This window comes from Capricornis sumatraensis, chromosome 3 (assembly GCF_032405125.1).
Source record: "Capricornis sumatraensis isolate serow.1 chromosome 3, serow.2, whole genome shotgun sequence".
In the NCBI taxonomy this organism is placed as follows: Eukaryota; Metazoa; Chordata; class Mammalia; order Artiodactyla; family Bovidae; genus Capricornis; species Capricornis sumatraensis.
The window spans coordinates 69,856,986-69,878,795 of NC_091071.1; the positions used below are offsets into that span (position 1 = coordinate 69,856,986).

At 36.8% G+C, this 21,810-nt stretch overlaps 1 protein-coding gene across 1 annotated transcript in view; it reads left to right on the top strand.

Moving 5' to 3' along the window:
• Window positions 1-21,810, top strand: part of TLK1 (tousled like kinase 1) — a 175,501-nt gene extending 153,691 nt beyond the window's left edge. Inside the window, exons 13-21 of the mRNA XM_068969199.1 lie at window positions 2,389-2,486; window positions 4,658-4,739; window positions 8,411-8,502; window positions 8,586-8,675; window positions 8,830-8,999; window positions 9,276-9,411; window positions 14,410-14,521; window positions 16,145-16,252; window positions 18,483-21,810. Coding sequence (XP_068825300.1) covers window positions 2,389-2,486; window positions 4,658-4,739; window positions 8,411-8,502; window positions 8,586-8,675; window positions 8,830-8,999; window positions 9,276-9,411; window positions 14,410-14,521; window positions 16,145-16,252; window positions 18,483-18,659 — 1,065 coding nt within the window. The 3' untranslated portion in view covers window positions 18,660-21,810. The remainder of the gene's footprint in view (window positions 1-2,388; window positions 2,487-4,657; window positions 4,740-8,410; window positions 8,503-8,585; window positions 8,676-8,829; window positions 9,000-9,275; window positions 9,412-14,409; window positions 14,522-16,144; window positions 16,253-18,482) is intronic.

Consider the following 21,810-nt stretch of genomic DNA (forward strand, 5'->3'; position numbering starts at 1 on the left):
AACTTGCTTAACTGGCATATACATGTATTTTATTTTCTTTAGTAACTATTTCATAATATTGATTACTGCCATTGTATAAACATCTGAAGATTACCAAAAATTATAAAACAAATGTAATTATGTGTCAACAATCTAGTTGTCTCAAAATTATATATAATAGAATTTCTATAAATTCACTTTTCAAATAATAAGTATCCCCATACCACAATTACAAGTAAAAGCTGAAACAAGTATTTTTGCTGGCAGTTCTAATAAGCATTTCACCGTTTTATCAGATTATTTAAAATTATACCAGTTTACTAAGCGTTTGGTAGCTTCATTCATGTGTAAGAAATTAACAAAATTTTAAGGCAGCAATCGTTAGTAATCTGAAAAAAGTAAGTTACCTCTTTCTGTGTTCTGTGATATAATTGAATTTGAATTTTTTCATATTTATGGACACACCTATATAGCCAGTTTCTTATTCTGCTTTATGTAACTGAATTGAGACAACTGAACTGTGGTTTGACTTTATTGTTGTGAAGCTTTTGAATCTATTTCCTGTCCTTATAATGAAACTATTTAATCCCCTGGAACATTATCTTACCTTTTTTTTTCTTATTTTCATTAAAATTAGAAATACTGTGACTGAAGCTACACTAAATGAGGAAATTTCAGGGAATTTAGTGTATTTTAGAGAACTCTCCCCCAAATTTTAGAAAAGTTCATCTTCAATGGTTTCTGTGTATTATCTATGGAAAAAGAAATGGCAACCCACTCCAGTATTCTTGCCTAGAGAATCCCTTGGGGAGAGGAAGCTAGTGGGCTGCTGTCCATAGGGTTGCACAGAGTCGGACATGACTGAAGCGACTTAGCATGCATGCATGTGTTGGAGAAGGAAATGGCAACCCACTCTGCAGTACTCTTGCCTGGAGCATCCCAGGGATGGGGGAGCCTGGTGGGCTGCCCTTTGTGGGGTCGCACAGAGTCAGACACGACTGAAGCAACTTAGCATGCATGCATGCATTGGAGAAGGAAATGGCAACCCACTCCAGTATTCTTGCCTGGAGCATCCCAGGGACAGAGGAGCCTGGTGGGCTGCCGTCTGTGGGGTCACACAGAGTCGGACATGACTGACGCAACTTAGCAGCAGCAGCATGTATTATCTAATGCCTAATTTACATTAAATATCTGCAACAAGTAGGGGTTGTTTCATTTTTAAATAATTGATATAATCTTAAGGTCAAGTAGAATATAAACATACTTAGGTTTTTAATCTGTGAACATTTGTTTTTCTTTATGACACTGAGAATATTCCTTTCAGTTTAAGCCTTAGATAATGGTGTAATAGACTTTATACCTCTGTTATCTGCCTTACAATGAAATATACTTTCAGAGTAAATTTCAGAATTGTTGATTTTTTTGAGACAAAGAATTTTTTTTTAATTTTAGAAGATAAATCATTATAAGACAGTGCTAATGAAAAGCAGAAATATTTAAGAATAATATTCAGAAATGATCCCTATTCCATGTTGTATATAGATTTATAATGGTTACACATTTAGGCCAAGGCAATCTGTGTTTACTTAATAGTTTTTCAAAAATATTATAAAATTGGCATTTCTAGAACTTTTCACTGAACTTTGGTATGTTCTTGTCTTTTAATAGTATTTATATTGACAAAGGTGTATGTGTAATGGGTGGTTTTGTTTGTTTTGGTGTCTTTCTTTTATATGTTCTAAAAATTGTATATTTTGAGACATGAAAATATCAGAATTTTTAGATTAATGAATGTTAAAGTAAATTCCTTTAGGATTTGCCTAGGTGTGCTCTGATGACTAAGGATCTAAATCACAGCTAGTCATATAATTTTTGTTTTAAGAGTCTCTTTAAAATTGTAGTGGAATTTATCCAAAGAGATTGGTCAGATTGTACATGTGTGTTTGTGTATTCCAAATGTTGTAAGGTCTCTGAATAATCAGTAGTTTTGTGTTTTACCTTTCTTCCTCCTTTAACTATTGTGAAATATCTTCATTTATTTTGTATTAGTAAATTATTCCCTCATAAATTAAAATTTGAACATATCAGAAATAAAACTTACAGCTCATTTTGTGTTATAAGTCAGTTTCAGACTACCTTGCAGTCATTTTTAGTTTAGACATTATAAAAATAGATTTCTTTTAGTACAGAGATTTTCTTGTGGAGGTTGGTTTCTTGAAATAGGCTTTTGCCTTCTCTCTCTCTATCTTTCAGGCATTGAAAAGAGCACTTCAATCTTTTAACTCAGTGGTACTTTATAATACACTATTCTTTCCATCACTGTTAAAAAAAATTGGTGCATGAGTAAAAACATCTTTTTTATATCACCAATAAATTGAGCTTGTTATAGTCCCCTCTTTTCATTTTCAGGAAGAGGCAGAAATCCAGGCAGAACTTGAACGGTTGGAAAGAGTCAGAAATCTTCATATTCGAGAGCTCAAAAGAATAAATAATGAAGATAATTCACAGTAAGTCATTATTTATATTTCACAGTATTACATGATAAAAGATTTTCTCCCCTTGGAGATCATAAACAGTATTTCCTTGTTGAGGGACTTATCATAGATATAAAGTCCTTCCCATGACTCAGAAGGCCTTGTATGGTCCGGTCTCAGCTACCTCACCACCCCACCTCTCTCATCCTCCTCGCACTTATATGTCATAGATACACTGGCTCCCTCAATCACATGTCATTCCTATCTCAAGGCTCTTCTGTTCTCCATTTCCTCTGCCTGAAATATTCTTCCTCTAGACACTTGAGTGGCTTGCTTATTTCACTCCAGGTGGTCATTAGAAAGGCCACCCTATCTAAAATATCAGTCCTGGCGTTACTCCATCACCTCTCTCAGTATCCTTACCTTGCTTTATTCTCGGCATTTATCACTATTTGGAATTACTTTTTTTTTTTCCAGTTCTTTTATCTGTTTCCTTTCACTGGAATGTAAGCTACATGAGAGCAGGGATTTAGTTTAGTTCTTGCTATATCCCCCAAATCTAGACCCGTTTCTGGCATATGGTAGGCACAGAATAAATATTTGTTGACTAAATACCAAAGTTGGTGTTACAGTAGTGAAGAAGAAATCATTTCAGCTAAAGGGATTTCATTAAACCATGTATCCAGCATTGTGTAAAGAAGAGATAGAAGAGCAGTTTAAATTATAGTCTCTGTCCTTAATCCCTAATTACCAAATTTATTCAAACGCTAAAGGAGTTCAAAGAGAAAATGCCTATGGACAGGTGGGAGCTTTATCAGGAAGACAGAAATAAAGCAAGGCATTAATTGGATGTAGTCTGTATAGAGGACAGGAAGGATGTCTTTTTTATACTTCCAGATTTATGTAATTTAAATCTTCCTGACCTAAATGAGTGTCAGAATTGGAAGTGGCTTATTTCTGCCATGAAATATCTTGCTTAAAAGAAGGCCTGTTTATGATTATCTTTATGAACATAATCATTCTAATATATAAGGTAAATGAAATAACATAGTTATGGAATATACTTGATTGTACCAGATAAATTCTAATAAAGCAGATAAGTCAAAGCTAATTTACAGTTGACTGTTCTGAAAATTATGCCCAAGCTTGTTTGTGGATATAACTTAATCCACTTGATGAAAATTAAATGAATTGTTATATTTCCCTTTCTTTCTTTTTTTTTTTTTTTTTGGCTACATGGCTTACGGGATTCTAGTTCCCCAACTAGAGATTGAACATGGGCCACGGCAGTGGAAACACTGAGTCCTAACCACTGGACCACCAGGAAATTTCCTACATTTTGCTTTAAAACTAAACAGAAATCTCTATTAATTCTCAAGAAAAGCTTAAATTATCAAAGTTGTGTTGACACTGAATAAAATACCATTGTATATTTTGTATCTGAGACTATAAAACTGTCATTGATTCCCCCCCCCTTAAGAATCAAAGAGTGTACATTTTGGAACCATGTTTTTCTGTGAAACCTTGCCATGTATTAACTGTTGACCTTGGACAGTTACTTAACCTTTCTGTGCAGTAGTGCCCTCATCTGTAAAAGAAAGGTAGTGGCAGGGCCTACTTCAGAGGGTTAGTTAAGAACCAAACGAGATAATACATGGGAGTGCTTAGTGTGTAGCAGGTGTGATAAACATTAAATAATTTTATTTGTGGTGGGTTTTATTTTTTTTAAGCATTTCTTTTTTGATTGGGGATTAAAATTTTATTTGTAAAAGGCAAAGACTATAAAATTTAACCATGAATGAAAGTCAGCTTATAATTATTTTTAATCCTATGTCAGTACTATAAAACTTGATTAATTAAAACTCCCAGATAAAAGTAAGTTTTCATAAGGGAAGCATTTCCTGATGAATAGATACAGGATTTTATAAAGCTCTTAATAATACAGTAGTTGGTAGGTCTTTATCACAGTGCTATAATTGGTCATTGAACTTGAATATTCAGCTTGATAGCTGAATGTTAGGCTTCGTGAACACCAAAGCGTTGAGATGGGTGATAGTCATGCAGGTAGAGAGAGAAGCATGGAATAGAATTCAAAATAGCAGGAAAAAGAAATAGGAGTAGAATAAGAGCACAACTGTGTTGTGGACAGAACCTTTTTTGTGTGTGTTTTCATGTGCATGAGTGTTTTTTTCCCCACCTTTAAGGTTCAAAGATCACCCAACGTTAAATGAAAGATATTTATTGCTCCATCTGCTTGGTAGAGGTGGCTTTAGTGAAGTATATAAGGTAATGTACTTTTTTTTTTTCTGTTGTTCACGCTAACATAGCAAAGATATAGGAGTATGTGGTTAAGAAGTACATGTTTATTGTTTTTATGATTTTTTGACTGGGAAATTACGTCCTCTCATTCCAAAAAAAGTCTGTGATGGCTTATGTTATCTTGAGAGTCTAAAAACTACCCTGTGCCTTTGCAGACCCTCTGATATTTGGTAGCTGATTACCACTGACCAACCTGATACAAATAAAAACAGCCATTAGAATCAAGATAGGCAGGTAGCAGTTTAATATAGTACCTTTATGACAAGGTTGTATCCCTTAAACATGTGTTACAAGTCCTTAGATGTCCTGGATTTACCCTAATTTCTACCTATTTCAAGGCCAGTGTTTCTCAAATATATATGAAAGCAGAAATTTTTACTCATCACATTTAATACTTTATACCTTTTTTTTTTGCTCTGTATTGTCTTTCTGACCAACGTTTAAATACTGTGTTCCCAAATTTCTTTATCATTCTTAATCTCCTTTTCAAATATATCCCCCTCCCCCTCCCTGAGTTATCACCTATTTGGTTTCAGATATAGATACATATGTATATATATAGCTGTCTACCCACACTTCTTTCTGAGCCCCATACCTGGGGTTCACATGACCTCATGTGGATGCTTCATAAGTACTGCAAAGTCACATGTGAAATAGAAGCTTATCTTCCTCTCCTCCCACACCTTCCCCTCCCTTTAAAAGAAAAAACACTGCTCCCTACTTTAATACACAGCACTGCCCTTTATCTACCCAGTTCCTTCCCTGAAAACCCTGCAGTGAATGAAGAATGAAAGTCATTTTTCACTACATCTTTCCCTTAACGCCCTCCCTCCAGCATAACCAGTCTCTGGTGTATGTCATTATTATTGTCATTAAGCTCTCCTAAATCCAGCAAGGGCCCTTCTCTCAGCTCAAAGCCTCATTGTCTCTTGTTTGCATTGCTGCTCTAATCTAGCCAATCACCTTTTCTTGGACATTGAGTTTCTCCAGTCCATTTGTGTGTATGCTGCAGCTAGAATGGCCTTGTCAGAAAATGCAGCCTGATCATCTCACTCCCCTGTGTTATAAGCCCCAGTAGCTTTCCCATTTGCTCTTAGTTAGGATGAAGTCATATCGAAGGTCATGAAGTGAAGTGAAGTTGCTCAGTCGTGTCCGACTCTTTGCAACCACATGGACTGTAGCCTATCAGGCTCCTCCGCCTATAGGATTCTCCAGGCAAGAGTGCTGGAGTGGATTGCCATTTCCTTCTCCAGGGGATCTTCCCAACCTAGGGCTTGAACCCAGGTCTCCCGCATTGCAAGCAGACGCTTTACCATCTGACCCACCAGGGAAGCATAATGAAGGTCACAGTCTCACCTTAAACTTTAGTTCCTATTAAAGGTTTCCCTATTAATCAGCCTTTTATAAGCTCTTTGTAACACTTTGAACTTCATTATGTATTGGTATAATCAGTGATTAAGACCTCGGGTTCTGAAGCCAAACAGGCTGAGTTTGAATCCTAATTCTGATTGCTGTTTACCAGCTGTCTAAACTTTGGCTTATTGCTTTACCATCCTGTCTTCATCTGGGACTGTTTAACAGTTATGTACATCATGGGATCATTGTAATGATTAAATGAACTATCAGATAAATCACATAGAATTTTGGTGTTGAGTAGATGTAAGCTCATCAAATTGTTATTAGAACTCCTCTGTGTTCAAGAGACAACCTATATCCACTTCTGACTCTGGGGAAATTATGGGATTTGGATTCAGAGAACTAATTTCTGATCTTGGTTCAACCATGAACTAGTTTTTGTTTTGTTAACTTGGATAAACATTAGTATCACCCATCAAGAGTGGTCTATGAGCCCTGTTCCAGTTCTTGTTTCTTTGATTCTAATGGTAGTTTATCTGGGCACTTAAGCGTTGAGTAGTCTTACCCAGGCCACAAGGTCAAAAAAAAGATCATAATAGCTCACGGTGGATCTAAAATCACTGTAGCTAGCACTGGCTTATCCTAAAAGTAGCCCAGCCTCTGTTGCTTCTAATAGCTTTCATGACAGTCTTCTGCCACTGCCCAGTAGTATTTCCACTGTGTTTAGTCTCACAGATAGGGGCTATTAGAGACTTTTCTCTTGAAGAAAATCTTACAGTAGTATTTCCACTGTTTTTAGTCTCACAGATAGGGGCTAATAGAGACTTTTCTCTTGAAGAAAATCTTACATAGAAATTAGAAAATGCAGATTGTTGAGGCCCGAAAGTCTTAAATCCCTATTGTTGACTTAAATACTAATGACAGCTCCCTCTGACCCCTTCAAAGTCCTTTCATTGTTGCCAGGTCCCTTGGGAAACAAAGCAGATTGTAAATAAAAAAATAGACTTTGTGGAAGATATTGAATCAGTTGCTTAATGATTACCATCTTAGCTTTATGGGAAGGTATACTTTGAAAGATGTGTCTTAGATTATAATCAGTATACACTAATGATAACTTTAGAATTTTTTACTTTTTTATTCTTACTGTGATTGCTTGTAAGTTCTTTAATAAACTTATTATGTTCTTTTTGCTTTCTCCTACCTGAACTTTTTTTCTTTTCTGTTGTTTAAAACTTAACTTAGCTAATGTCTATTGGGTATTTATTGTGAATCATGTATTATTCTAAAGACTTTATATGTTTCACTCCATTTAATTCTCTTCAATCCAAACTTTGAGACTTTGTTAGCACAAAGTAACACATCTAATAAGTTTATCTGACTCCAAAGTGAATATTCTTAATTACTGCACCCTTTGTGATTTTGGATCTCATGCTTTTATAATTTTGTGACAAGAAGTTTACCCCTCCTGCTTATTTTAAGGTTAAATTGATAGAGGGAGTGGAAGCTATGAACCTTCTTCCTAATAAATCTGTAAGCTTTTTAAGTGTTTTCTTAAAGGAGCACTTTTTGCATATAAGTTACCGTAGAACCTAAATAATAAATTTCTTTCATGATATGCAGTGTTTTGTTTTTTTTTTAAAGAAAAAGTCACCTGAAGCCTTAAAAAATACTGATAATTCTTTATTAATAAATAGGTTTTTATACTGGTTTGTTCAAATTATCAGCCTATCTTGAGATGAGATTAAGGAATAATTGCTCATATGGTGTGGTAATTATATATGGTTATATTTAATTTTGTAATAAAAGTTTAGGACTTTAATAAACTAATTTTCAAACAAGTGGGGAAAAAACATGGAGTCTAGGAAAAGATAGAGGAAAAAGTTTGCTTCATCCAATCCACCAAAAAATTATTAAAGTCATCTGTTTTCCTGGCTGCTTGCTGCTGCTGCTAGTGTAGAGGAGAAGGTCTATGTTTGTTTGTTTGTTTTTAAAGCTTTATTGTTTTATGTTAATTCAGTATATTGGCGTTTATAAAACTTGGAACATGAAAATTCACATTAAGGTTTACTCTGATTTAACAGCATGAAATTTGTATCTTGTTTCTGATAATAAACGTGCCACTGAACTATAATCTTAGCAGAGATGACTACCAAAAGTAGTATATTTTATAATATAAAAATGTATATTCTAGTTCCATATTACTGCAAAATTATTACCCCCAAAAAAAGTGAGCTCTTCAGTTGGTCTTTGGTTCAAAGTCTTCTCTGTTCCTTTAATCCTAGGCTTTTGACCTTTATGAACAAAGATATGCTGCTGTGAAGATCCACCAGCTTAATAAAAGCTGGAGGGATGAGAAGAAGGAAAACTACCACAAGTAAATATTAATTCTTTGATTTTTATCAATTTTGAAAATACATTTAATGGTCATGGAGAATTAATACACTCTCCTTCTTGTAGACATGCCTGCAGAGAGTATAGAATACACAAAGAACTGGATCACCCCAGAATAGTTAAACTCTATGACTATTTCTCCTTGGATACAGATACGTAAGTGAATATAAACAGACTTAGTTTTTAAGAAAAGACATGTTGGCATTTGCTTTCCCTATTCTGTACTGATGATACAAATACTCATTTGTCCATTGGGACTGAATTAGTGGCTAATAGTTTGTGTCTGATTTTTTTCTCTTCTGCATTGTAGGTTTTGTACAGTGTTAGAATACTGTGAAGGCAATGACTTGGATTTCTATCTGAAGCAACATAAGTTAATGTCAGAGAAAGAAGCTAGGTCTATTGTAATGCAAATTGTAAATGCACTAAGATATCTCAATGAAATCAAACCCCCTATTATACATTATGATCTTAAGCCAGGTAAGTAATAAAATTTGTCTAAATTTTTAAGCTTTAAAGAATATAATTATCTGAAAATATGCTTTGTGATTTAGTTTTTAAGAGACACTGGCATACTAGTAGAATCTGAAGTGTTTTTAAAATAGTATCACTATATTTTTAAATTCTATTTTAAATGTATATTTTAATTAAAATTTTTGCATATGTATATTAAATGTATTATTTATTTCCCCCAAATCAGCTTTCATAGTAAACATTTTTTTCATCTTTGTATCATTAAATAAACTTTGTTCTTAGGAAACATCCTCCTGGTAGATGGAACAGCATGTGGAGAAATCAAAATCACCGATTTTGGTCTGTCCAAGATCATGGATGATGACAGCTATGGTGTAGATGGAATGGATCTAACTTCCCAAGGGGCAGGCACATACTGGTAAGTGTATTATTAAAAATGCCAAAATTATCTAGGTCAGTGCCCAGTCTTTTTAAAGAGAGTTTATTTTCATGTGCCTTTGAGATTACTGTGGTGTGATAAGGGTACTGATATGAAGTCTCTGAGTTGAGACTACTGGCACCAGCCCTCTTTTCTCTTCCTGTCTTAACTGTAAATATCAGGAAACTGGAGGAAGAGAAATTTGGCATCAGTGACTACCAGCCAGAAATTCCTAATGTGGAGATTTTGTGAATCTTGTTCTGTAATGTTAGAGTGATGTTTATTATGAATCAGTTCAGTAGCTTAGTCGCGTCTGACTCTTCATGACCCCATGGACTGTAGCACGCCAAGCCTCCCTGTCCGTCACCAACTCCCAGAGTTTGCACAAACTCATGTCCATTGAGTCAGTGATGCCATCCAACCATCTCATCCTCTGTCGTCCCCTTCTCCTCTTGCCCTCAATCTTTCCCAGGATCAGAGTCTTTTCCAATGAGTCAGCTCTTTGCATCGGGTGGCCAAAGTATTGGAGTTTCAGCTTCAATGTCAGTCCTCCCAATGAACACCCAGGACTGATCTCCTTTAAGATGAACTGGTTGGATCTCCTTGCAGTCCAGGGGACTCTCAAGAGTCTTTACCAACACCACAGTTCAAAAGCATCAATTCTGTGCTCAGCTTTCTTTATAGTCCAACTCTCACATCCATACATGACTACTTGAAAAACCATAGCCTTAACTAGATGGACCTTTGTTGGCAAAGTAACATCTCTGCTTTTTAATATGCTATCTAGGTTGGTCATAGCTTTTCTTCTAAGGAGCAAGCATCTTAATTTCATGGCTGCAGTCACCATCTGCAGTGATGTTGGACTCCAAGGAAATAAAGTCTGTCACTGTTTCCGCATCTATTTGCCATGAAGTGATGGGACCGGATGCCATGATCTTAGTTTTCTGAATGTTGAGCTTTAGGCCAGCTTTTTCACTCTCCTCTTTCACTTTCATCAAGAGGCTCTTTAGTTCTTCTTCACTTTTCTGCCATAAGGGTGGTGTCATCTGCTTATCTGAGGTTATTGATATTTCTCCCAGCAATCTTGATTCCAGCGTGTGCTCTCTCCAGCCCAGTGTTTCTCATGATGTACACTGCATATAAGTTAAATAAGCAGGGTGACAATATACAGCCTTGACGTACTCCTTTTCCTATTTGGAACCAGTGTGTTGTTCCATGTCCAGTTCTAACTGTTGCTTTTTGACTTGCATACAGATTTCTCAAGAGGCAGGTCAGGTGGTCTGGTATTTCCATCTTCTTCAGAATTGTCCAGAGTTTATTGTGATCCACACAGTCAAAGGCTTTGGCATAGTCAATAAAGCAGAAATAGATATTTTTCTGGAACTCCCTTGCTTTTTCAATGATCCAGCGAATTTGCAATTTGATCTCTGGTTCCTCTGCCTTTTCTAAAACCAGTTTGAACGTCTGGAACGTCATGGTTCACATGTTACTGAAGCCTGGCTTGGAGAATTTTGAGCATTTACTATGAATACTACTACTTAATATTAACATCTTAGCTATTAAAAGCAGTACATAGTAAGCCCTCTCTGTACAGGTTTTGTGGTCACAACTTTTGTTTGAGATGGATGTTTTGTTGATCATGAATGAGAAGAAAAATCTGGTACAATCTTGGTCTTTTGATCTTGAGTCTAAATGAATGCCATTCCTTCACAGTTACCTAGGTGTTGACCAAAATTACTTCATTGTGAATTCTCAAAAAAAGTTTAGTTTTCAGAATGAATTAATTAGCAAAAGGAGTGAAATCTTAATTGGAAGGGAGATAGCTGTACTCAGCCTCACTGAACAGAATGGTGATTACAAACATACATGTGACTTTAGGATCTCTAGAACATAGTTAGCCTGGGCAATGGAATATGCTACAAGTTTGTATGCATATTTACTTTTCACAATAGGGATTAGTCATATCCATGTACTCATGTAATGCCATTTTAGAGCTTTAAAATCATGCTTGTGGCATTTTTTTAGGAATATAATACAGTATGTCATAGATTTTTAAAATACATGTTTAAAGAAAATCATTATTCAAACTGGTAACTCCTTGAAGGTCAGCACCCTCAATCAGTAAGTAATCTTGAAACTTTCTTTCAGCAACAAGACTCCTTTTTTCACCACGAAATCTTAGAATCCTGGTTGCTTGGTAGAACCCTAAATTATGTGGAAAACAGCTTAAAACCATGTTCTAAGTAATAGATAATCCTTTACAGGTCTCCCACATGCCGTTTCCCTCTCACTCTGGCTTCCCTAGTGTAGGGCAAGGCAATGGAATTTCCCTGGCAGATGGGCATCAGGGACCCTTATGTTTAGTGTGCTCTGCAGGAAAAAGATAAAGTCATGGCATTTCCACGTTCAGTTCAGTTGCTCAGTCATGTCCAACTCTTTGCAACCCCATGAATTGCAGCACACCAGGCCTCCCTGTCCATCACCAACTCCCGGAGTTCACTCAGACTCATAACCATCGAGTCAGTGATGCCATCCAGCCATCTCATCCTCGGTCTTGCCCTTCTTCTCCTGCCCCCAATCCCTCCCAGCATCAGAGTCTTTTCCAATAAGTCAGCTCTTCACATGAGATGGCCAAAGTACTGGAGTTTCAGCTTTAGCATCATTCCTTCCAAAGAAATCCCGGGGCTGATCTCCTCCAGAATGGACTGGTTGGATCTCCTTGCAGTCCAAGGGACTCTCAAGAGTCTTCTCCAACACCACAGTTCAAAAGCATCAATTCTTCGGTTCTCGGCTTTCTTCACAGTCCAACTCTCACATCCATACATGACCACAGGAAAAACCATAGCCTTGACTAGACGGACCTTAGTCGGCAAAGTAATATCTCTGCTTTTCAATATGCTATCTAGGTTGGTCATAACTAACTTTCCTTCCAAGGAGTGAGTGTCTTTTAATTTCATGGCTGCAGTCACCATCTGCATTCATGTTAGGAACCTGGAATTACACTTCTTATAGAAACAGTGTTTCCCAAAATGGTTAGTTTCTAGTCATATTAGTTTTTTAAGGCATATATTTGGTAAACAATGTCCTATACAGACTTTTAGAATATGTGTCATGGTGGCTTTACAAATTGCCTTTCATCCCCTAACTGTCAGTATCACTTAGAAGAAAAGTGAGTTTTTTTTTTTCTCCCTCTCAGGTCTCAAATGCAAGCATTCAGTAAATCCTGCTGTTCATTTTTCCTGAAAAGCTTTGGTATCTATTCCTATACTTTCTCTCCTTGCTTACACCCTTTTACCTTGAGGGACAGTATAGCATAGTGTTTAAGAGCCATTCTTGTTTCAGTTACACACACACATAAACCTACAGAAAATGCATACTTTTCATAGAACAAACTTGGCTTTTTACTTGATTTGGAAGGTAGGAAAGGATTACATCACATACAAGCTATTGGTCATCTGTGAACATTCTGCTGAAATTTAAATGATTTTAGCATAGTGAGTATAAAACAAAAAACCATAGATTCCCATTTAGCTGTATTGCTTTTCAGGACTTTGTAGTTTATCCAAATTTTAGACAGGGGGAGATGCTTGCATCCTGGTGGAGCTGTTTAAACTTATTTAAAAGGTAAAAATAAATATTACAATCTTATTTTTGCCTTTTCTTTGTCTAAAATTATGACTTTATAAATTACAAAGGTAAGTATTTTTGAATGTTCCATATATTTCTGCTGCTGCTACCATTCAAAACTGCAGAAAGATTAATGAATTAATGTAACAGAGGTCCCTGGAGGGAAGCAGAGAAGGCTTGTGATAGGCAGGTCTTGAAGAAAGAGTGGTTATCGTGTCAAATGAGTATGATAAGTCGCTTCAGATCCTGACTCCTTGTGACCCTATGGACTGTAGCCTACCAGGCTCCTTTGTCCATGGGATTCTCCAGGCAAGAGTACTGGAGTGGGTTGCCATGCCCTTCTCCAGAGAATCTTCCCAATCCAGGATTTGAACCCCCCCATCCTCCTGCATTGCAGGCGGATTCTTTAACCTCTGAGCCCCGGGGGAAGCCCAGACTGGGGTAAAAGCAAGCATAAAAGGTTGTCATATTCAGAAGCATGTGGGGAAGCACAGTGTGGGGACCAAATGAATTGGCTTTGGCTAGCCAGTTTGAGTGGAGAAGGCAATGGCAACCCACTCCAGCACTCTCGCCTGGAAAATCGCATGGACGGAGGAGCCTGGTGGGCTGCCGTCAGTGGGGTCGCACAGAGTCAGACATGACTAAAGCGACTTAGCAGCAGCAGCCATTTTGAGGGAGTCGGGAAGAGATTTTGGAAATTTAAGTGGCTGCTAGACTAAGACAGTCTTTAATGTCACACCTTTTATCTCTTGTTACAAGCAAGAGATAAAAGGTCTTACCTTGTTAGTGAGTGATGTTGAGGTTCTTTAAACAAAAGGACTGGCTGATGTGTGTTTTAGGAAGAGTTTGAACATTGGTGAAGAGGGGGATAGGAATAGTTTTTTGTCCTAGTGGATACTCAGAACACTGTAGTTTCTAATGATAATTTGTCATTTCTGTAGAAGATACACATTTATAATTGACCCTTAAACAATGCAGGGATGAGGGGCACCAGCCCTCCACACAGTCAAAAATCTGAGAGTAGCTTAGAGAGTTGCCCTTCATATACATGGTTCCTCCAAAGGCTTGAAACGCACCCACCCAGGGATTGTGTAGTGTGTAGTATTTACTATTAAAAAAAAAATCTTCATGCCAGTGGATCCATGCAGTTCTAACCTGTGTTGTTAAAGGGTTAACTGTATCTTACATACTTTATCACAAAGTTGTTTTGGCGCTAGGGTCAGATGATACAAAAGCTTTAAAAGTTTAGGACATCCTTCAATGTATGGATAAAATGAAAGTTCTAAGATTTTACATTTACAGGTTTAAGTTATAAATTGTTACTATCCTTTCCTTTTTTCTGTCTCCACCCCTCCCCCCACCCCAAACTAGGTATTTACCTCCTGAGTGTTTTGTAGTTGGAAAGGAACCACCAAAGATTTCCAACAAGGTTGACGTGTGGTCAGTTGGAGTCATCTTCTTTCAATGTCTTTATGGTAGAAAGGTAAGTTAAAGTATAGCAGATTCAGCTATATGGAGAGAAACTGAATTTTCTCTTCTTGAAGTTTCATTAATTTGAAGTCAGTTTAGTCAAGAATTCCAAGAATGGATACCTGGTTGAGGCAGGAACAACAACAACAAACCCCAAATAGCTGTTTATTTGGGGTTAGGAACAGCCTGTGAAGCAATAATCCAAGAAAGCACTTGAACTGTGTTGCAGCTCTACACAAAGGAGGGAGCGGTGCTTATAAGCAAAAAACTGCAAGGTTACATAAATTGTCAAGAATTAGGATTGGAGCTGGCCAGAAGTAAGGGTGCTGTTCACATAGTTGCAAAGTGGGGGTGACTTCTAAACTGCAAGGTTGCAGCTAGCATTTGCTAATTGGTTTTGAAAACAACTAGTAGTGTCCTTTGGTTTGATATGGTTTGGAAAGTTCAGGTTGTCTGTGATGCAGGAATGTGTCTGAAACCACATCCATATTGGCTACCCAGCTCCATTTTGGATGCCTGAACCATAGTTACACATTTTAATTTTTTTAGGTGATCTTAAATATATCATCACTTACTAAATTTTCATGGATCAGAATTACTTTAATGTCACAACAGCTTCTTAACACCGCTATTGTTTCTGTAGCATTAGCAATAATGGAGTCAAAACTGTTTTCTTCACTTTCTCACATCCTCTACCCCATTCTCCCCGAACCCCCCAAAACACACACACATTTGGCCTGAGCATGTTTCCCCCTGTGCTTCCTCAGGGAAATTCTGTCAAACTTAGTCCTAATGTTTCTCAAACCTCTCTTTATATTGAAGTCAGAACTACTAACTACCATGGATATCTAATCCTTATCCCATTCAATCCCTTCATCTGTGAAAAGTGATCCAGGGACTTGTCTGGGAATTCACTGCATGTTAGGACCAAACCCAGAGCTGTTTCATTTAACTTAATTTGTCATGCTCAAGGTGTGTTACTCTGGACTGTGCACAGATGTTTCCACTACTTTTCAAACTAGTTTGAACTGTATCAAACTAAAGGACACCACTGCTGCTGCTAAGTCGCTTCAGTCATGTCCGACTCTGTGCGACCCCATAGACGGCAGCCCCTGTCCCTGGGATTCTCCAGGCAAGAACACTGGAGTGGGTTGCCATTTCCTTCTCCAACATGTGAAAGTGAAGTCGCTCAGTCCTGTCCGACTCTTAGCAACCCCATGGACTGCAGCCCACCAGGCTCCTCAGTCCGTGGGATTTTCCAGGCAAGAGTACTGGAGTGGGGTGCCATTGGCTTCTCCTAGCTGTTTTCAAAACCATATCTGCTAGCAGGTGCCAGCAGTAACCTTGTAGTTTCTTCTACTAAGAAGAAGTTCTTACACATTTTAAACACTCAGAATAAAATATTTGATGTTTTCATCTTAATTGCTTATTTATAGTGTTTTGGCTATGTGGAGGATTGATCAGATGGTCTTTCTCAGCCTGCTGTCAATTATAGCCTATGAGAATACATCCCAACCTGCAAGTAACTGAGATTTTTTAAAACACAAATCATTTGTACTGCAGGGATTCAGTGATAATATCTGTTTAAATATTTTGTGAGATAAATATCTCAACATTTTATTCATTTCTTTTAAAGCCATTTGGTCATAATCAATCTCAGCAAGACATTCTTCAAGAAAATACGATATTAAAAGCCACTGATGTCCAGTTCCCTGTAAAACCTGTTGTAAGCAGTGAAGCAAAGGTACCAAATTTATGTAAATAAATTTTGTGAAGTAGTTTTTTATTTCATAAGTTTGTGGTTAAAACAGAGTCGACATTTGTTAATAAGTAAAGCAAAAGGGACTGCAGCCACAGGCAAGTCTATCCAATAGGGGCTGGTGATTTGCTCTGGAAAAGAGCTGCTTAGGCCTTTGGTTGTGATAGTTTTTAACGACCCAAATATAGTCCATGATGTCTTTTAAGAAGGCAGGCTAAAGAGACCATAATCTATTGTGATATTCACATAAAGTTCAAAAGACACAAAACTCAACTGTGGTGTTTAAAAGTCAGATAGCTATTACTCCAGTAGACTGGGGCAGAGGCAGTGCCTGTGACCAAAAGCGGGCATGAAGAGTCTTCGGAGGTTCTGATAAAGTGCTTTTTCTTGATTCGTCTGCCAGTTATATAGTTATATTCATTTTGTGCTGTATGCTCAATAGGGAGAAAATATTACAGCGAAAAATGCATCATTCTCTTGGCTAAACTAAATTAACAGTAAAGTGGAATGACTGTTTTACAGAAGACAAATTTCAGAAAAAGATGACTCTGGAGTTTTGTAGGGAGAAATGCAGTATTCCATATTCAACACAGTTTATAGGCATACCCCAGAGATAGCACGGGTCTGACTCTATACCACTGCAAGAGGGTGAATATTGCAATAAAGGAAGTCACACACAATTTTTGGTTTTCTGGTGCACATAGAATTATGTTTACACGATAATGTTGTCTATTAATTAGTGCAGTAGCATTATACCTAAAAAAAATAATATACATACCTTAATTAAAAATACTTGCTTGCTAAAAACTGCTAAATAGACATCATCTGAACCTTCAGCCAGCCTTTTTGCTGGTGGATGGTCTTGCCTTGCTGTTGATGGCTGCTTACTGATCACGGTGGAGATGCTGAGGCAGTTTCACATTGATGGGACTCTTCCTTTCATGAACAGTTTCTCTGTAGCATACCGTGCTTTTGAGAGAAGTTCTACTGTGAGTAAAATGATTTCAAAATTGAGTCAGTCCTCTCAAACCCTGCCACTGCCTTATGAAGCTAAGTTTATTTAATGTTCTAAATCCTTTGTTGTCATTTCAGCAGTTAAACTTGCGGTCTTATATGGGCGCAGTTCATGGCATCCCCCAAACAATTACAGAAGTAACAAGTCACTGATGACCACCACAAATAAATCATGATGCAAAGTCAAAGCCTGCTAGGATTACCAAATGTGGCAGAGTGAGCACATGCTGTGCGAAAAATGGTGCCAATAGGTTTGTTTGATGCAGGGTTGCCACAAACCTTCAATTTGAAAAAAACAAAAAACACGGTATTTGCAAAGTGGAATAGAACAAGGTATGCCTGTACTGGAAGTCCTAGCCAGAACAGTTAGGCAAGAAAAAGAAATAAGGGGCGTATAAATCAGAAAGGAAGAAGTAAAACTGTCACTATTGGTAGACAAGGGTTTTTATATATAAAATGATATTAAAGGTGTAGACCAAAGAAAGCGGCAGCAAGGACTCAGACATTGTACACCAGCATTCACAATAATTAAGAGCAGAAGCAACCCAAAAGTCAACCAACAGATAAGTGGGCAAACAAAATCTAGCATATACATGCAGTGGAATATCAGCCTTAAAAAGGAGTGAGATTGCGACGCACGCTGCAACACGGATGACTCAAACATCATGCTAAGTGAAAGACATAGAAGGACGACTGTTTCATGATTCCACACACATAAGGTGCTTAGAATAGCTAAATCATAAAAGAGCATACTGGTTACCAAGGGCTGGGGGAAGGAGGAATAGGGAGATACTGCTTAATGGGTACAGATTTCAGTTCTAGATGATGAAAAAGTTCTGCAGATGGATAGTGGTGATAGTGTACTGCAGTGTGAGTAAACTTAATGTCAGTGAATTGTATACTCGGGTTAAAAATGCTCATTTTTATGTTATGTATATCTTAATCTCCATAAAAAAATTTTTAAACAAAAGAAATACAGCTTTCCAGCAATAAGTGGTATCAATAATATTTAGTACTGTGAACTATTAGAGGCCGAGTTGAGAGTTGCATTTGCAATAATTTTATTGCTAGTTTTTTTTACTGTGAACCCCCAGTGAAATGAAATCTATTTTCTGAAATGTGTCCATCATCTGTAGTTTATTAATCAGTTTATTAATACTTAGAAAAGGAAAATATTTTAATTGCTCTTTTTTTTTTTAAGGCCTTTATAAGACGCTGTTTGGCATACCGAAAAGAAGATAGGTTTGATGTGCACCAACTGGCAAATGACCCCTACCTTCTCCCACACATGAGAAGATCCAATTCTTCAGGCAACTTACACATGGCTGGGCTGACAGCATCCCCCACACCCCCTTCTTCGAGCATAATTACTTACTGACTTTCCTCCAAAATCGGCATGATGTCTTTGAATTGCTTCCAGATGCACACTTGAGTTTGAGAGCTTTTGAGTGTTTTTGTTGTTTTCTTTTTTACACAGGATATGGTTGAGAACTATTTGTGAACTGAAGTTCTTCATAGAGTCGTTTGTATGAGAGTGGATCATGGACCCTGAATAAATGTACACTTCTGATTGTAACCTTAAGCAGTGAAGGGTGACTGCCTGTTGCACAGAAACAGGAATACCATGTTCAAGAAAAGTGGTTTTTGTTGGGGAGGGGAACACTGTAAATAACGTTTATAATACTTCAGTACGTTTGGTTGTTACTCGAGAGTTCTAATACGAAGGGTAGTTTTTCATTATTTAAAAACACATGGAAAATGAGACATATTTCTAACACAAGAACTATACAGTGCCTGGATACATTATTCAGCATTCAGCAGTTTATCTGCTCTAACCAAAGTAAGAACGGAATGACAGTGACAGTTGTGTTTTACAGTAACAGGATGTGAGAGAATCTCTGGGCAAAGTTAGACTTTGTCATTTGCCTGGTCTGGCTTTTGGCAGGTTGTACCTTGAAATCACATGTCTGCTCTTTTCACTGGTTATGTTAAAGGGCGAGCTGTTCCTAGATACTTTAGACCTCTGACAAAGTGCGCTGCTTATTTTGAGATCAGTCAGTTAAAGTCACTAAATTATGGTATCTCCAGTGTTCAACATGTTAGAACTGTTAACAGGTATTTTTATTTTGTTACCAGGCCTTGTTCATTCAAACAAGTGACAATATATAACCAAATGCAGGCCAGTTCTATGCAGGATAATGATAAATTCCCTTCTAGCTCTATTGTAAATTGTTGTACAGATGTCATATTTCAACTAGCAAGTTTCAGCAGCTTATTCTTGTACAAATGTTTAAAAATATGGCTTTTCTAATTGGATATTGTATTTTTTTTAAGTCTTCTTGAAGGCGCTTTAATTGCTGCTAAATGGTGTTGCTTCTTTGCTTAAAAAAAAATCAAATGACCTCCTTAAAAGGTGCAAGTTGACTGTACATCATAGAAAGATTATTAAAAGCAGGCATTTGTTAACAATTAAGGCATGTAAAAATGATCCATGTTGGACATAAAGAGTTCTTGAAATCAGTTTCTTGATTTCTAGGGCTGTGGGAGCACATATGTAATAGATTTATAGATTGTTCATGGTAATTCTACATTTCTAGCAGGTTCTAATCAGCAAGGTGGGATGACAGTCCCTTAAACAAGTTTCTTGCGGTTTGTACAGATTTGTTAAAATGTGAACATTTTCTAACTGCCTTGTATGGTAGAAACCGTTATTTTTCAGGATGCTGTATTTCACTCCTTTAAGAAATTTCTTTATCATCACATTCATAATGCTGATTCTTACATGTAAATTGTCCATGTTGCTGAAAAAGGAGGCTATGTTTAACACAGATTCTCCTTAATATTGTACAGTTAAACGGTAGCTCTAATTTCTGATATTGCAAGCCATTTTGTTCTTTCATTGTACATAGACACATTGTCTCTTTAAGATGCTGCTGAAATTGTAGAGAATGTAGCCAAAACAGTAATAAACAATGACAGTTAAAATTTAAAGACTATGAAATTACATTTGAAGGGAGCTTTCAAGACTTAGGACATCGACTGGGCTCCTTTACTTAAGAATCAGCTGAATAAATTCTTGAAGTATACTTCAAGATAAGTATGAAGGGTTTTCAAGCTGTTAAAGTATACCTAATAACCATTGTCAAGGCTAATGCTAGGTAAGTAACACTTAGCCCTATTGGGGGAATGGCTTAAGGGCTGTACCTGTTCCTCTGTAGATCAAGATAGAAATCCTATAAGAAATACTGACATAGTAATGGAATGTTAGCATTAATTGAGTGCTTTAGGTGCTGTCTGCAAATTTTTCAGTTTTGTTGTTTGAGTTTTCATCCTTCTGAATCCTAAAATACTATGTTCATTATAGTAACTGTTATTTAAAGTCCCCAATTAAAATACCCAGTTTCATTTAAAATTTTAGGGAGGTATATATAAGTGGATGTGTACATCTAACATGAGATTGAAGAAGAGGTACAGACTTAGATCACTGGCCTTTATCATATTATTTTCAAATAAATGGAAGTGACTGCTACTGTCAAAATGCAGAAAAGGAGGAGAATAAGCCATAAAATTGCTTTCCTGGGCTTAGGTTATCATCTGTTTAGAATCCAAGGTGTGTAAGTGATAAGCCAGCTTTGAGACCCTCTATTCCTCTTAAAGTTTTTCCAAAGAAATGACACAGCTTTGGGATAGTATGTCCCTACCCCAGCAAGTACAAGATAGCTAACTGAGCCAAAGTGAGGACTGTTACCTTTACCTGGGACACATGTATTTATCACTAATTTCAGTCACGCTGGTAATCTATTACTCTAACTAGCTTTTGAGGCTTAAATTGTTTTTTGGTCTCCTAAATTCTATCCTCAAAATTAATTAAAGCATTTCCTTTACCTTAAGACAGTCGCCAAGGTCTCCTCGCTTTAAGAAGCACTGCAAGGTAAATGTATAGTTTTTGCATATAATTTAAAATATTTCTCTGATATGAATTAGCTTTAGTGCATGCATGCTGAGAGGAAGTAAGTGTAGAAACCACACTAATTTATTAAGTCTGGAGTTGGGTAGATACTTGGTTGTTTTTCAAAAATGAAGTTTTAAGTCTATTTTTTACTTACTGGCTGCCATCCCCTTCTAAAAAAATAATTTTCAATTTAAATGGTACATAAAATGTGAACAAATACTTCTACAAATACCTCATTACATGAAACCAAAATGGTAGGATTTCAGTGAAACAAATTTAAAGAGTTTATTGTGTGTTTTGCTGTTGTTACTTATTAAATACAATAATGCTGATTACCATCAGATGTTATTAGCTATGTTTTGCAGCAGTAGTGCAGACTGTCCAGTCCTTTAGATTGTGAGTTTAATTTACATTACTGTTTGATTTGTATGTGGAAAAGGCAGACTTACTCTTACACACGTTTTAACATCACACTGGCACGTCTTAAAATAATCCCACTTTAAATTTTGACATGTTATCTCATCATTTCCCTCCCCAATATACTAAACTTTAATGTTCTTAAGGCTTAATTTATTTA